This window comes from Echiichthys vipera (genome assembly GCF_963691815.1).
Source record: "Echiichthys vipera genome assembly, chromosome: 8".
NCBI classification, from domain to species: domain Eukaryota; kingdom Metazoa; phylum Chordata; class Actinopteri; order Perciformes; family Trachinidae; genus Echiichthys; species Echiichthys vipera.
The window spans coordinates 28,152,804-28,168,423 of NC_139833.1; the positions used below are offsets into that span (position 1 = coordinate 28,152,804).

General features: G+C 39.6%; 1 protein-coding gene across 1 annotated transcript; it reads right to left on the minus strand.

Annotated features, from left to right (window-relative positions):
- Positions 1-2,260: 2,260 nt before the first annotated feature.
- On the minus strand, positions 2,261-14,426 carry ebag9 (estrogen receptor binding site associated antigen 9). Its single transcript, XM_083918845.1, has 7 exons — positions 14,146-14,426; positions 11,426-11,520; positions 10,911-10,989; positions 9,210-9,365; positions 8,309-8,419; positions 5,346-5,437; positions 2,261-4,163 (listed from the first exon to the last, which is right to left on the minus strand). Exons 2-7 carry the CDS (start codon positions 11,506-11,508, stop codon positions 4,046-4,048), a joined length of 639 nt encoding a protein of 212 aa, XP_083774971.1. The 5' UTR covers positions 11,509-11,520; positions 14,146-14,426; the 3' UTR covers positions 2,261-4,045.
- Between the last annotated feature and the right edge of the window lie 1,194 nt (positions 14,427-15,620).

Consider the following 15,620-nt stretch of genomic DNA (forward strand, 5'->3'; position numbering starts at 1 on the left):
GGATGTTCACATACATTAATAAAAAGGGGAAAATATTGAGTCTGAAGCCAAGTGCAACCAACCACTGTCCTCATGACAGCTCATCTTACGTAAAAGCTTTCTCAGCAACTATTTGCAGATGTCTCTTGGGTTGTGGCGCTGACGACGCGAAGTGCATTACATCCACTTTACTGAGCTCTCCCGGAAGCTGTTAAATGTCATCCGTGCCCTTATACTTGCAAAAACGGGGTCAGTGCCAGAGCAAACATTTGCCCGCATGTACTACTGATGTTTTCTTTAGTCATTACATAACATCTACCCATATTCAATGAAAGAGAAAGCTGATTAAGTCTAAATGAACTGACACTTGGCATCTTTGCCATGATTACTCCATTTCCATTTTCCACCACCATATGGCGACCTATCTTAAATTGCATAAGCATGACCTCAGTTCTTAAGGCATCGGAATAGTGAGTCACCAGATGCTGTAATCCCCACACTGCTCTGTGGATGCTGGATTAAAATGAATGGGGAGCAGTGGCTGTAAATCAAACCAGCTAAGAAAACACCAGTCTTGTGTAATCAGTAGGCTTTATCCTGTATAGTTCTCAAGCCTTTCAGGACAGTTCTTCACCTGTTTAGCTTGTTCCCTTTCTGAAGACTGATGTCATGCTTTTTCCCTTTTTTAAAAGTGGGTCAGTCTGTTTTGGCAGGCAGGCAGTGTCCCCTGGAATGGGAGTGACACCATTATGATGGGGGTCAGATGAGTGGTGACAACGGTCAGACAATCCAGGTTTAAAGGTCATCTTAGAGTGACATAATGACAAAGACTGCAGTCTATGGTTGCAGCTGTTGAGGCTGTACTTTGGTACAGCTGTGTTTCAAACTGAATGCTAATATCAGCATAATGTGTTTGAGTACCAAATGTCATGGCATCCCATCCAAATAGTTTTTAAGATATTTTAGTCTGGATCAAAGTGGTGGCTGATTGACATCCTTTAACTAGCAAGGCTAATAAAAAGCCCAATCTTATATGTTGTACCCATAATCATGTAACATGTAATGTATCTGTAGTGGTACTCCTACCACAAGACTTAAAGTGCAACTTGCAGGTTAATTTTTTTTTTACTAAATTTACATTTAACCTTTCTCTTAGATGACCATTTGAAAAGTTAAGTATTTTTAATGTTTTACAAAACACATGGGCAGAAATCAGGGGTGAAAGTGGCCGTTTTGAGCATTGCTTCTACAAACCGTTTTTCAACATCATACATTAACCTCATCCCATTACGTAGAAGGGAGCCGCCTTCGCTGTCCACTGTACGATCATAGGCGATAGTAGGTTTGAACGGTTTTAGTTTTCCTGTATCTGTTTTTTTCTGTAGTTTTCCATTAAATTTAACCATTTGTCATCATGGTGATTTATTTTATTTGTAAAGAAAGCACACACATCAGCCTGTCAAGACCTGAAGGCCGTAGTTAACAAGAAAAGGACCAGAGCTTGCTTCGTGCCTGTTCCCCAAATTGCACATAAGGCAGCAGACTCATGACCAAAGTTATCCACCTCTGGAGGTAAGAATCAACTCATTTTTATTAAAAACCTGTGTGGGACTGATAAAGCAGGTATACAACCTGCCAAACCTTCTGGATTGATTGAGTTTCTGGACCTCCTTCGCACTCAATCATGACATTTCAACATGACGTCTTACACATAAAAGAGAAAACAAATGGGTGAGAATTGGGGTTGCAAAATTCCGGGAATTTTCAGAGTTGGAAACGTTCCATGGGCATCAATGGGAATTTATGGGAATAAACTGGAATAAACCTGGACCCTTAACAGGCATTTTAAATATAGTTGGGGGAATATATTTTAGCATAATTTTGACTAAAACTTCATTTCACTCAAGTACACTTGAGAACATCTATACTATTCCTCAATCACATGCACATAGTACAGTGCTTACTGCAGCAGTATTGAGGTCACGCCCCCTACATGCACAGATGATGAAACCCTGGACTATTGAGGCCACATGTTTGAGTCCTTGGACTACATAAAGTGAAGCAAGTTTTGTTTATGCTATGGGGTAAGTATATTTGATATATTGTATTAATGTTAATGTCAATTTGGAAAAATTTCCAAAATTCCCCAGCTTAACTTCCTGAGGAAAGTTTCAGGAAATTTACTTGAAATGTTCCGCCCCTTTGCGACCCTAGTGAGAATCAACAAGGGGTTCTGCTCTTTTTTTTTCTTGAAAATTAAAATGTGCAAAATGACAAAACATAACATGCAGCTTTTTTTAATGAAAAATAAAAAGAGCACGAATTCCCTTAAAATAAACACCTGCTTTCAATCAAACTTTTAAACCTGATAATGCATTAATCAATTCATCATTTAGGTGTCATCTGAGTGTTAGAAATCATAGATAACACTGACGCAGTATTTCTTTGGGAGCATCACACAGCTAGCAAAGCTTTTCATTTACAATTATAGTATTCAGTAAAGAAATGTGCCTCCCTCCAAGTCATTCATCAGAAACCACACAGAGCAGAAATACTGTATCATATCATGTCTGCACATTTCAATTTATAAAAAGGGCCTTTCTTCCTTCCAGTGTTTCCATGACAACTCCTTTCCCATTGGCACTGGTACCAATGCTTTTAACACTGACTGGTCATTTCAATTAATGATGCATAACAGGATTTTCAGTCAAAACTACCAACTTCAACTGTCAGCCTTTTATTTTAAGATGAGAAACAAAGCAATCATTTATTTTTTCATCTTCTTATCAGCCATGTAACCAGTCTGAGATTACGCTGTTATGGTGATCCAGGTTTTATAAATGCAGCGTCTGTATCAACTTATGAAGAGCAAAGTAACATTCCCTCCTAAGGTTGTCAAAAAAAGTATCAAAGTATTGATACTTTTCAATAACACGTGTTTCAAAACACTGAGATATCCACGGTTGATAGTATTGAAAGTTTCAAAGCTTAAAAAAAAGCTGATCTACAATCAGATTTAAGAACTAACAATTGTGTGTTGGTATGTGTTCAGTGATATTTTCTGGATTGGCTAATTAAAAAAAAAAGAGACTTATTTTTGCCATGGTATTGAAAGAGGTATTGAGTATCGTTTGTTTTTACATACTGGTATTTTATCAAAGTTTAATATCCTGGTATCATGACAACCTTATTTCCACCCGCTCAAAGAAAGTAATGCAGTGATCGGTGGACATTTTCCTTCAATACCAAAATCTGACAGAGGAGGAGAAAGAACGGGTCAGTAGCCATGAGATTACCATAGGAACCCACAGCTAGCATTTATAGTTGGGCAAGATTCTAATCTATGGTCACTTATCCAGGCTCATATCGAAACTCTTCAGCTTTCATCCTAATGCAGATTTCCAGTGTACTAAGGGCTGCAGAGCACAGGGAGATGTGAAATACAAACATTCATTAGAAAGAAAAAAATCAGACAATGAAAGACATAAATATAAAAACACAATTATCAAGCAAACCAAGGAACGTCACTGGCATACAGTGATACTTAAAATTCATTACACTCCTTCGCCCTTTGAGGTTATAAATAAGACAAAGAAAGGGAATTGTACTCCCGATTTGAGTTTAGAAAAGGTAGTACAGGTACCTGTTTATTTACAAATGCTCCTTGGGGGGGAAATATAATTTTTCCTACGCTACCTGACAGATTTACTCAGAATCTTAATGGTGCTCTCTAATGCAAGATCTTACCTTTGACCTCATATGAGCTGGATCATAGTAATACAGCTCTCCCTTGAAGACCCAAATGCCTATGCCATTATAACAGGGACTGCACCAGGTGAGTTATCTGCCCTCAAGAATGATGCACTTGACACTGCTGCAGCTGGAAAACAGACTAAAATGGCTGCTGGTGGAAACAGGGTGGAGAAGGAGGACAGTTTGATAACAAATAAGTAGTGTCGGGTGGTAATCCTGGTTGGTTTGATGACTTTAAAGACAGAGTGACGATTGATTCAGTGTCTTTGCCCCCTCCCATCCCTTTGGCTCAAAACTGAGCATTTCTAAAATGTTACGAGAGCTTGACGGCAATCTTCTGCTCCTTCTTCATCATCCTCTGGACCTCTTTCTCCATTTTCTTCCTTTGCTGCTCCATGGACCGCTTTTCTCTCTCAGCCATCTTCTGTTGTCTGTTAAATAAAGAAAAGACAAACGAACGATTGAAAGCAATGTCATTACAGCACACTCGACAGAAGCTAGGCCAGCTGGGATTGTGGAAAACAAGATCTTGTTCCTTGCTCTTATATGTTGTAATCATGGCATACACTGTCACCTGCTGGCCATTGTATGGATCTACATCGCACCGACATTAAATTAAAGTGATCTTACACTAAAATTTGCATCATTAGTACGGTTGCAAGGAAGCCTATTTTCAGCTTAGTTTACATTTTCCTTTCAACAAAATCTGTCATTCCATGAGCAGAAGAGCACCTCAAGTCCTGAGTGATTACGTCACACTGATAGTAACACTGTATATTTGCAGACTGCTTTATGTGAATGTCCTCTACAGTTAAGTCATCCTAAAGCTTAGTAAGTTTCATTGCCCCCTTTTTTTGCACCTAATACACACATCATAGCGTGCGCACCAAAAAATACACTTGAAATTCACCAGGACTTCTTATCATTCAAGTACTTTTTATTCCACTGCTAGTGTGAAAGTCTCAGACTTTGCAACAAACGTCTGTCTGCTAAAACACTTTGGAAACCAGCTGCCACTTGCGCTATCTCGCTCTTTGTCTGACGAGTGAAATGCTGCACTGAAGGTTCCGACACAATTCAGAGTAAGTTCAGAATGACTTAGTATATGCAGTGTATATTGTGGAAAATGTGCTGTTTCTGGTGATGTTAGCAGGTGTGTTGTCATGCTGAAAGTGCAATTTTTTTCAGAGACGGTATGTTTCTTTCCGGTACGGCGTGGCCCTCCAAATCTTTTAGTGATACGCCGTACCAGCCAGTACCGGCTGACTTGATGATGTAAATGTTTTTGTCAGGCTAAATCCATTAACATTGTGAATGCAAGGTGAATGAGTTCTGCCTCTGCCAACAAAAAACAAAGAGCGCATTTGACGGGTCCCTGCCAAAATAGCAAATACCATGATCACGATGTCGTGGCGACACATTCTCAATAGGCAATTTTTTACAGATTTTTTTTGGGCGGTTTTCAAGCCTTTTATTATATGGGACAGACAGGAAATAGGGTAAGAGAGAGGGGGAGACATGCAGCAAAGGGATGTCAGCCTCTTTACATTGGGCAACTGCTCTAACCACCGTGCCTCTGGCCGCCCCACACTTCTGCCGTCTTGAAATATTACCTGAGCACCTCCTCTGCCTCCCAGGCAGCATTAGACTCGTCTTCCCAAGCATTTGCGTCCTCCTGCCAGTTGTCCATTTCTCCCAGTTCAGCCTGTACAAAAGGATAGTTTACAATTATAAAGAGCTGTACTTTCTGAATTAGGCCAAAAAAGTATTTTGCATCTGAATTTTGACACAAACCACAGACACTCGAATGTATTTCTGGGCAAAGCAGCAAATACACTTTCATTTGTGGATCATTTGATCACCATTGTTTTGACTCCCTCTTCGATAGACAGTATCTTAACAGACAATTACCTATAGATATAGTTATAACTTTAACCACAGTCCTGTCCCTCTGCAGTAAGTCTAGCACAATGCCACTCAGAGCGAACGCTGCTAATTAGGGAAACCACTTAAGTATTTTTTCATCTGTACATGACTGTCTATTACCATAAAGTAAAGAAATATGGCACCATTTTCCAAATTTTTCAATACTGGGTAGAGATGCATTTTTTTCCTTCCTAATACCAATTCCAATACCTGAATTTGTGTATCAGCCAATATCAAGTACCGATTGAATACCAGCGTTTAAAAAAAACCAACATACATTGGAGATCAAAATTAGAGGAAAAATTATTAATACTTGATTTATTCTGAAATATTGAGTATTTTATTGTTCAGAATTTGATAGAATATCAGCTGTGGCTATACCACTGCTGTACTATCATGTTTTTTTAAATAACCAAGGCACTTCAACAAACACCTTTATTTTGTAAAAAAAACACTGATCCACATTAGAGAACACATCAGATCCCTCCCAGTTATTGGTGTTAATCTGCACCTGGTGACAATTTATTTAATTGTTGGACACACCCTATTTATCTGCAGCTCTCCTGGTTACTTTGTAAGATGACAGCTGCTCTAAGGAGACTGAAACCCTGAGACAGCAGGTTGTCCAGATGAAGGCCATAGGGATGACCCTCTCAGCCATCAGAGAGAGGTGGGGCGTTCACAGTCTGTGATTTCAATAATACTGAAACTTTACAAGGACACAGATTCATTTATGTCTCTCAAAAAGGCCGGTCGTCCACATAAAACAAGTGCCTAAGAGGACAGGATTATGCAAAGACTCAATAGGGAATCGGTTCAACACTGCAGCTGGAGTTGCTCGCCAGTTCCTTTCTGAACAGGGCAAGGATCTGTCTGTGCACATTGTCTCATCGTTTAAGACTTTTTGGACTGAAAGCCCACTCTGCAGTGACCAAACCTCTCATCAGCAGTAAGTATAAAAACGCTAGCCTTTGCTGAGGAGCATGTTGTGTGGACAGAGGTGCACATGTGCGAGCACGCGCACGTGTACGAGCACGAGCACGAGCACGAGCACGAGCCCTACGGCGGTAGTAGTATGTGCGCCTGTTCGGACATAGAAAATAGAAGGAGGGACCATGCGCGGACATTTAACAACAACAACAATGGCGGTGAAAGGTTCACGTTGGTGTGATGCGGAGGTGGAGTGTTTACTGCAGATTTGGTCGGATGAAAATATTCAAAAACAGTCGACAAGACACACAAAAACTCAGAGGTCTGTGGAAAGATTTGTAAACAAAGCCACACACACGCGATCAATGCGTGTGACGTGTTACGGCGTGATGACATATGGACATCAAGAAGCATTGGCCGAGGCCCAGGCAGTGTGAGTACAAACGGGGCTGGGGCGCGGGGGGAGAGGGAGGGGGGGACAAGTACCCTAAAGCCCGGGTCGCGGTGCGGAAGGACAGTGTGAGTGCGCCCTAAGAAACCCACTCCAGTTAGTGAACTGTGGGAGAGACTGAGTCAGAATGGACCAAGATCAAAGCAGAGCAGTGTGAGAAAGTAGTGATGTCCTGTGGGTGCAGATGTGCTGAAGTCATTCAAAGCTGTGGCCTCTACACTTCCTTTTAATTTTTGAATTCTATAGAAGGTTACTGTTCTTTTTTGAAGTGCCCTGGTTATTTTAAGAAAACATGGTGATATGGCAGTGGCATAGCCACAGCTGATATTTTATCAAATATGAACAATAAAAAACAACAGTATTTCAATATAAATAAAGAATAAATACTTTGTTCTCTAATTTTGATGACTAGTGTATATTATTATTATTATTATTATTATTAATAGTGCATTGCCCCTACAAGCAAGTATTCCTATGGAAAAGTACTAGCCCGTGGAGCCTATAAAAGCCCAAATATTGTCTGTCTAAAAAATAGGACACAAAAAGAGGTGTCCACGTAGTGTCACATACAGTAGTCACTCACAGACATCACATACCACACACTGTGACAGAACTAGACACACATTGAAACACACACGGACACAACCAAAGTTAATACAAGAAAAAGACAAACGCATTGGCCAAACATGGTTAGACATATAGACACACAGAAACACAGGAATATACAGACGAACACGACATGCAGTACATAAATATACAGACTTGAATACAATAATTGATAATGCTGTGAATCAAGGACATTTAGGTTTGTTGTAAACTGGGAGCATCAACACAGGCTAACTTGTAGTGTCGCCTACTGAACAAACTATACAGAACATAGTATTTAACCTTGTAATATAGGCTAGCCTACATCTGCAGCTTACTGGAAGTGTGTGTGTGTGCAAAGCAAAATGCGATTGCGCAAATATGTTAAAAACTGTATTTTAAGCCCCAAAATAAACTACTGGAGATATCAGTCCTGAGGCGGGTGCATATAAGAGACTGGAGTCTTTTTAAAAATTAACCCATTTTCCAGTCCTTACTTTCAGGGTTTATTTTGTAATTTGATGATTTTCACAACAACTATGTAAAATACATGGCCAGGACAACATTTCAATTTCTGCTACTCTAAAGTAGAAACTCTGCTTGGTACTACATTTTTCAAACAAGATGGTGGATGTATGAGGAACAGAAAACCTGCCTGACCCTTCGGATGGTATGAAAACTTACTGAAGGTGGACTGAAGGTCATCATATCCTGAGAGGCTGCCAGTCTGCTGGAGAAACCTGCTGAGCCATCAGGCACCAGGTAGTTCAAAGGCTCCCTTTTCTTCAGCAATATCTGCAACATGGAAACCAGAGAGAAAGGCTGAAACTTGTACTGAGGCACTTCGTGATTACAAACCAAAGATACGGCTCTCTCCCTTCTCAGGGGAAAAATTACCATTCAAAAAAATTACTGGGTTTCTAACGATGCAAAGCTTAATTCAAATGGATGACTTTTTCCTTCAAGTTACTGCTGATGGAAAGTTTTCTGATTTTGCCACTCCACAATAAAAGCTTTAAAATAACAAATGGGGGAATTTTATATAGCTAGCAGCTGCCATACCTTGGATCAATAATAGTAATAATAATAATAATAATAATTATAATAAGATCAATAATAGGCTAACAAAAAAAAAAACAAGTATCAGAAGCAGAAACTGACACCATATCGATAAAAAGCTTAAAATTGATCAATTTCAACTTTAAATTTGCCTCAATAAAAAAGCCATTCTTTAATGTCGTTGACTGTCATTTTTTTATTTTTATTTTATAAATGTTTTTATATTTTTATCGATATTAGAACCCTATAGGCACCGTTATCGGAAAAAAACAAAAGCAACCCTATTCATCAACCACCTGAAAGGAGACAAAAGATCCGCGTTGTAAACCTGAGGGAAACACGGACATTGCCATGATAAAGAGCTAGTTTAAAATCAGGAAAGAAATACCTTTAATCTGTTTTAAGCTACAATACAATGCCAGAGAAACATGTAAGGGCCGTGACCAACTTGAAAAAAAAAAGTGTTCAGTTTCAATTTTGCATCTGCTGAGTAATACTGGATCAGCTGCACTGTCTGTGACCATACCTTCTGTGTTTTCCTGATGGTGGGAGCCATGTCTTTGAAGTAGTCAGGCTCTTCATCCATCTCGTCAGGTGGAGGGGAAACGTTTCCATTGCCACCTTCAATCTTAATGCTTGTAGGAGCCTCTTCATCCCAAGAGCTCCATTCTTCAATCTCTGGCTGTGAAGAAAATAAAACACTATTTTATGTCATATGTATTTGTATAGTTAAAGAGCAGGGGTTTGTGTCGTAAAGGAGGCCTGAAGGTGGAATTGGGATCTTATTTTGGAGAAAAAATTGTATGGCAGTGAATGGCAAGAGACACAATATATTTTACATCTTGTTTGAATTGTGCCATGAATTACACATGATGTATGTCAATTTAAAAGATAATTCTGAAAGTCAGTTTGCTGTAGGTTTGACATAGTGCCACTTAGTTTTGTGTGAAAGTGCTCAGTGAACTACACCTCTTTTTCGCACAATATAAGTTCCTGGATCTTCATTGCTTCCTGCTGAAGAAAGTGAAGGGGCTTAGCCCAACTTAGACAACTTCAGCCCAGGCACAGTAGGCTGGAACTAATTATTATTTATGTTCCAAACCAAAGCTTGATCTTTGTATAACTCAAACCTTACAAGAGAAAAGGGGAAGAGGCTAAATTGTTGGGGGTTATTATTGACAATAGACTGACCAGGGATAAACACATACAGAGACTGGTAACTAGAATGAAAAGGTGTGCAAAAATTACAGTCAAACAAGTAATTCCGGCTTTGTTTTTTTCCACTTCTGGATTATTGCTCTGATGTTTGGTCCAGCATTTCAGTAAGTAATATTAAAAATGACAACTGATATAGAATAAAGCTGCACGTGTAGCTCTCTCATGTGGGTTAAGGTCAAATGTCAGTAAAATGCATGAAAGCGTCTCCTGGTTTAAAGTTAAATATACTGTAGATTAGTGTATCATTCTGATGTTTTTTTTACGGGATGTCATAACAACTAAAACACCTTTTACTTTATACAAGAAATGATCCTTTAGTACAAATACACATCATTATTCAATGAGGCATGCAGTTGGAGGTTGTTTTATTTTACCTAAAGCAAAAACCTAATTCGTTCAAAGTTCAGTCACATACAGAGTAATGTGTGAATGGAAATTACACCCAAATAATATCAAACAACAAAACACTCAATATAGTTATCCCCGAAGCAATTTCAGTCAAAAGCAACTGGACTTGGTTATTTGTCTAGGAAGACGTTTCACATCAGTTCATGTACGCATCTGACAAGGCTGGGACCGTCAAATAACCAAGTCCAGTTGCTTGTGACTAAATCGCTTTGGGGATAACGATGACCTGGACAAATGAAAACATTCACAGGCTTACTCAATATAGTTTTTAAAAAATCACTTGAAGAATATTACCTTAAAAATCCTTGTAGCGAGTCGGCTACACAGGCTTTTGTTATCACTTATAGTAGATATAGATTCATTCAGAGTTGTGTAACATCTGTTTTTCTTGTTTTTTGGATTCATTGAGTCTGCTGTAATGTTGTCACTATTTATGTGTTTTGTTTGTGTAATGTGAGGTAATGTCTAATGATTGTGTTTTGTGTTTATTGTGACTGCGTAAGTTTTATTGTCACAATATTAACTGCAGGACAAACAAACTGCACACAAACTAGGCTCTGAACTTCCGAGGGCGGGTGCTGCTGATTGACACAATACTGACCTGTTTTGGTACAGATGAAAAATCCACTGTTGTCGGGAGAGTTATTTGATCACCACTGAGCTTGCGGCCTCTTCCACTCCTGCACAGTGAATACAAAAAAATACGAAAAAAATAATTTAACACTGGAAACAGCAGCAACTGTTAGAACATTGTTATCAGACACCATAGTCAGATCTCTTTAGTGTAGAGAGATTGATCCACTGACAGCGTTTTAAACTTTGCCAATTTAAATGTGTTGAAACTTTACAAAATATACCCTGGTAGGTGGTTGTATGATGTATGATGAACTAGTACTTCAAATTAATTTAAGTAAACAGTGATTTACTTGTGGCTTAGATGTGTACCACATTTATCAATATATCCTATCAATTTTTTGAAAGGCATTAGGTTAGTTTTTTGCTGTATTTGTGTGTGTGTGTGTGTCAAAAAGTAGCGTTGCACTAGCAAGATCTTCATGAGGAGTGAATGGCATGTTTCAGGGCTACTGGTATGCATTTTTGTTCAGTTGTGCTTACCTGCATATCAATCTTTTAAAGAAAGAAAGTAAGCTGGCTAGGTATGTGCAGATCTTGAAAAGACGGAACTGAGTGATGGCCATGATGAAACTGAGCTGGTGGGGAAGGAAAGGAAAGAGAAAATATTAACATTTGGATTTTTGCCTGGGTCCATTCCTTAGAATCTGCCTGCTCCAGAAAGCTGAATGATTGACATGAAACTGTGGTTGCTCAGATAAAAACAAAGACAAGCCTATGAGCACCACGGGGGGACTGACGATAAGCCAATCACAGCCATGGTCGGGAATACGGGTGTATTGTATAAACGGTATAGAGAGTACACCGGTAAGAATTTGCGCCATGGTATGAAGCATACCAGAATATCAGTATAAGCCAATCAGAGTAGGGTGGGTCATGCATGGATAAGGATGGGAATCAAGAACCGATAAAAAATTGGAGTCAGACATCTAATATTCATCATACTTCTACACTGCTAGAAACTACGAGAAGTCGTGTTGGAGAGGAAGAAACGGTGCGATGTCTGGCGTTGTAATGCCGTTAGCACCATGCAGACAGGCTTAGCAATTTTTTTACCTTTTTAAGAAAGCTTTAAAAATATTATTCTCTTATTTCATCTACATTCTGTTCAGACTTGGAAAGTAAAACAGTTGTGTTGATGCTGAAAACCTCCGTAGGCCAATTATTTTTCCCCACAAATAAAATTAATCAGGAATCAAGAATCGGGCCGAATCAGAATCAATACCAGCATTGGTTAAAACGTACTAATTCCCATCCCTATGCATAGATGTATTATAAGAACTCGATGCCACTGCTCAACGTTGCAGACAATTTTTTCCTGTGGCCACTTGCGATCTTTCAATGAAAATCCCTGTTGCCCGAAAATAATTTTCCCATGGACCACTATTGTAAAAAAGGCATCTTAAGAAAAGTGACAGGACACCTCGAACTACAAACAAGAAAAGATATTCTTATAATTCATTTTTAATCCATGTACATTTTATATTTGTAAAGGTTACCTCAGCCCGAGAAAAGCAATTTAGAAACCAGTGACGTCATCCCAATATAAAGTCTATGGACGAGAAGGAAGTTTCGGGAGGAGCCAGTTGGAGAAACACTACTGAATATGCTCAGTGGGCCACAAATCATAGAAGTAAACCAGGGAGCCAAGGAAAACAAATTGTGTATCCTGTGCATTGACGTAGCCTCTCCATGAAGGTTCTTTCTCTCAACTTGATCCACAGGCTCTGCCTCATTTCCTCTTACCAAAGAAGGGCATTGGGGGGAGGGAGCTACATCCATCTGGCTGAAGTTTACTGAATAAGTCACATTAGCACCACCGCCCATGAGCTAGGCTAACAGAAAATGTTACTAGATAAACGTGAGTGGGAGTCAGTGTTGAGATTTTTCACCCAGAGTCATTTTCAAATCCTCCAGCTGCTCCAGATTAGCATCTAGTGTATGAGCCATCAATAGAAGGCTTAATTGCAAGTCATGGTGCAAGTGCGGCTATTTAATTAGCATAACCGAGCTAACGTTAACACAGTGTGCTCCTAAACAATCTGTTTGTACATTTGATTGAAGAGCAAACCATCTTGTCACTTATGGAAACACCACCACACGAATGACCAAAGTCCAGGTCGAGATGAAGGAGTAAGCATGCTAATCCTGACAACTAGCCTCTGAGGAGAAGTGAAGGCCAGAGGCTAGCTGTCACTCAAGAGGCCGTGACCCTAATTATTCGTAAACTTTAACCTCCAATAAAATAAAATCTAGCCTGGTACAAAAAAATTCCACCACCCTCAGTGTTGTCATGGAGATATGACCTAAACATACAGACTAGAATGTTTATTTGTACCAGCCCTTAAATAGGTTTAACTATGCTGTGAAAATGGCCTGTTTAACATGGGGGTCAATGAGAAACTGGTCTGTTATGCAAGCCTAGTGGACACTGGATGAACTGCAATTTTTGGATCAACCAGGAAGTCGCTGTGGTGGGGGCCTGGTCCAGTGTCACACAAGTGACAATTCTAGTGATGACTCTCTCTGACAAATCATTGGTCTGCAGTGTTTTAACTCCACCCACTAGTATCAGCTCAGCTGCTTGGACCTTTGACTGAGGTGGTTCCACAAAAGTACCGGTCACCAGGTTCTTTCCCCAACATTTGTTAATAGAAAACCAAAAAGAGCCAGACGAGTTGAGTAGAGCCGTTCCTTATCAAGCAGTCGAAATGCGGCAATTGATGATCGTGACTTGTTTTGTTCCTGTGTAGTACAACAAGTCTCCAATAGAACAATCACTGTGAAGGTTAGCATCAAATTGAGAAAAGTTGGTCAGGAGTCAGCCCTTAAAGAGAAATATGTTGGCGTACATGAAAAGAACGTGCCAACAGCCGGTCATATTATTCATAACATGGAGCGCGTTAGCCTGAGTAGCCTCTTACTAAAATGCTTCCCTGCTTGTTGTTAACTTAACGTTGAACGGATACACAAAGCTAGTAACGTTGTATGCAAATGTATCACCAGACGCAAATAACATACTAAACACTAATAAATGCTACTACAGTGACATATTTATATTTTTCTTAATTACGCATTTTTCACCATGAGATCGAGCTACGGTTAAGGTTGGATACAAGTTCTACCAGTATCCATGCTAAACTGACATAATGGTGCCTTCACGTTAGACCTTTGCACGTATCAGCTTTCTTACAAATACTCACCTTGCGAGATACCAATACACCGTATGCTGGGCTGCTTCTTTCTTCTTGTATGGCAGAAGAGACGAGTTCATTTATTTGCTAACCGTTGCTTGCTAGCTTAGCCCACAGGAAAACATGATATTATTAAATCCTTTGATTCTCTTCGTAACACGTCGCATTGAAGGTGACCAATTATATCGCTGTCATGTTAAAACCATGCGTGTAACAGCGGCACACCCAATGTGGTTTCATGATAAAACTCTTAAATTCGTGTCGTCGCTCATCTCTGCCCCATGGCTGCCATCTTTGAGCTGGGAGGAGCAGGAGCAGGAACAGGGAAGTGCAGCGCGTGGTGCTGCTGCATTCAGGGACTGTCGGAAATTGTGAGCGTATGCCAATACTCGTAATTCACATAGACACATTTATGATTGTTGACCTTTAAATGTGGGTCTCAGTCAAGATACTTATTTGTATCTATGCACAGTTTATGACTGTATCATCACATCTGGACTAACTATCGCAACACATGCAAGTGATAAGGTACATCAAAACAACAAAGGAATATATTTTGTACATTTGTATTGTCACATCAAAGCATCTATTTCCTCCCAGCATTATTCTTTGCTCCAGCACCGCTTTAGCAGACTTTATTTGTCTAAGTGGAAGAACCGGAAATATTCAGGTTAAAATAGGTTGTTTGAAAAAAAAAAGAGTAAAGTATTCTCTACTGGAGCCATTTGAATGAAAACCCTACCAAGAGTGTGATTAAGACATGCTGTGAATAAAGCAGATTCCAAGTTAACAAATGAAAAAGACCTAAGTAAGAGGAGTAGGAGTAGGGCATCCCAAAAAACCATAAGCAAATGTTACAGTTTCTTAGAGGCCTCCAGAATATAATACAATAGGGGGGGAATTAGTGTTGGAGATCCAGATTCTACCCTCATACCCTCAAAAGTAATAACTTGTAATTAATGCTATCACTTAATTATTACTTTAATTTACCTAATGGTGTAATGTAGTCCAGGGGTGCTATCTCATACTACATACAACGGTACAGTAGATGGCAGCATGCACCTTATCAGTCACGGTGGCAACCCCTCATGAAACCAAAAGACGAGGAAGAAGAACCATCCAATCAACACACGACTCGGACGGAAGTGGCACATTTGAAAACTGGCAGTTGACATGAGTTGAAGGCGAGCCTTTTTCATTTTCCATAAGTGAAACGGAATTACTGACCGCGTAAACACGGTGAGATGCCTTTTAATAGTGACATATTTTGACATAGCTTTATACGTGGTTAACTTATTCTGACTTTGCGTGGCCATTAGCGGCACAAAGTCGCAAACCTAACCTAAAGTAGTCATCTTTAAGAGCGTTAACGGCGTGTTTAATTAGCTATGCTAGCTAGCTAACTGGCCGACCGAGCGTTTACTTACCATGTAAATAAAGATTAGTTAAATACACTTGTAAAAGAGGAACGGCGAATACTCTGA

Coding starts and splice junctions, on each gene's coding strand:
- ebag9 (XM_083918845.1), bottom strand. CDS start 11,508: ATGGCCATCACTCAGTTCCGTCTTTTCAAGATCTGCACATACCTAGCC. Junction 5,438..8,308: donor TGACCTTCAGTCCACCTTCA/GTAAGTTTTCAT, acceptor CCTTTTGTACAG/GCTGAACTGGGAGAAATGGA. Junction 4,164..5,345: donor GAGGCAGAGGAGGTGCTCAG/GTAATATTTCAA, acceptor TTTATTTAACAG/ACAACAGAAGATGGCTGAGA.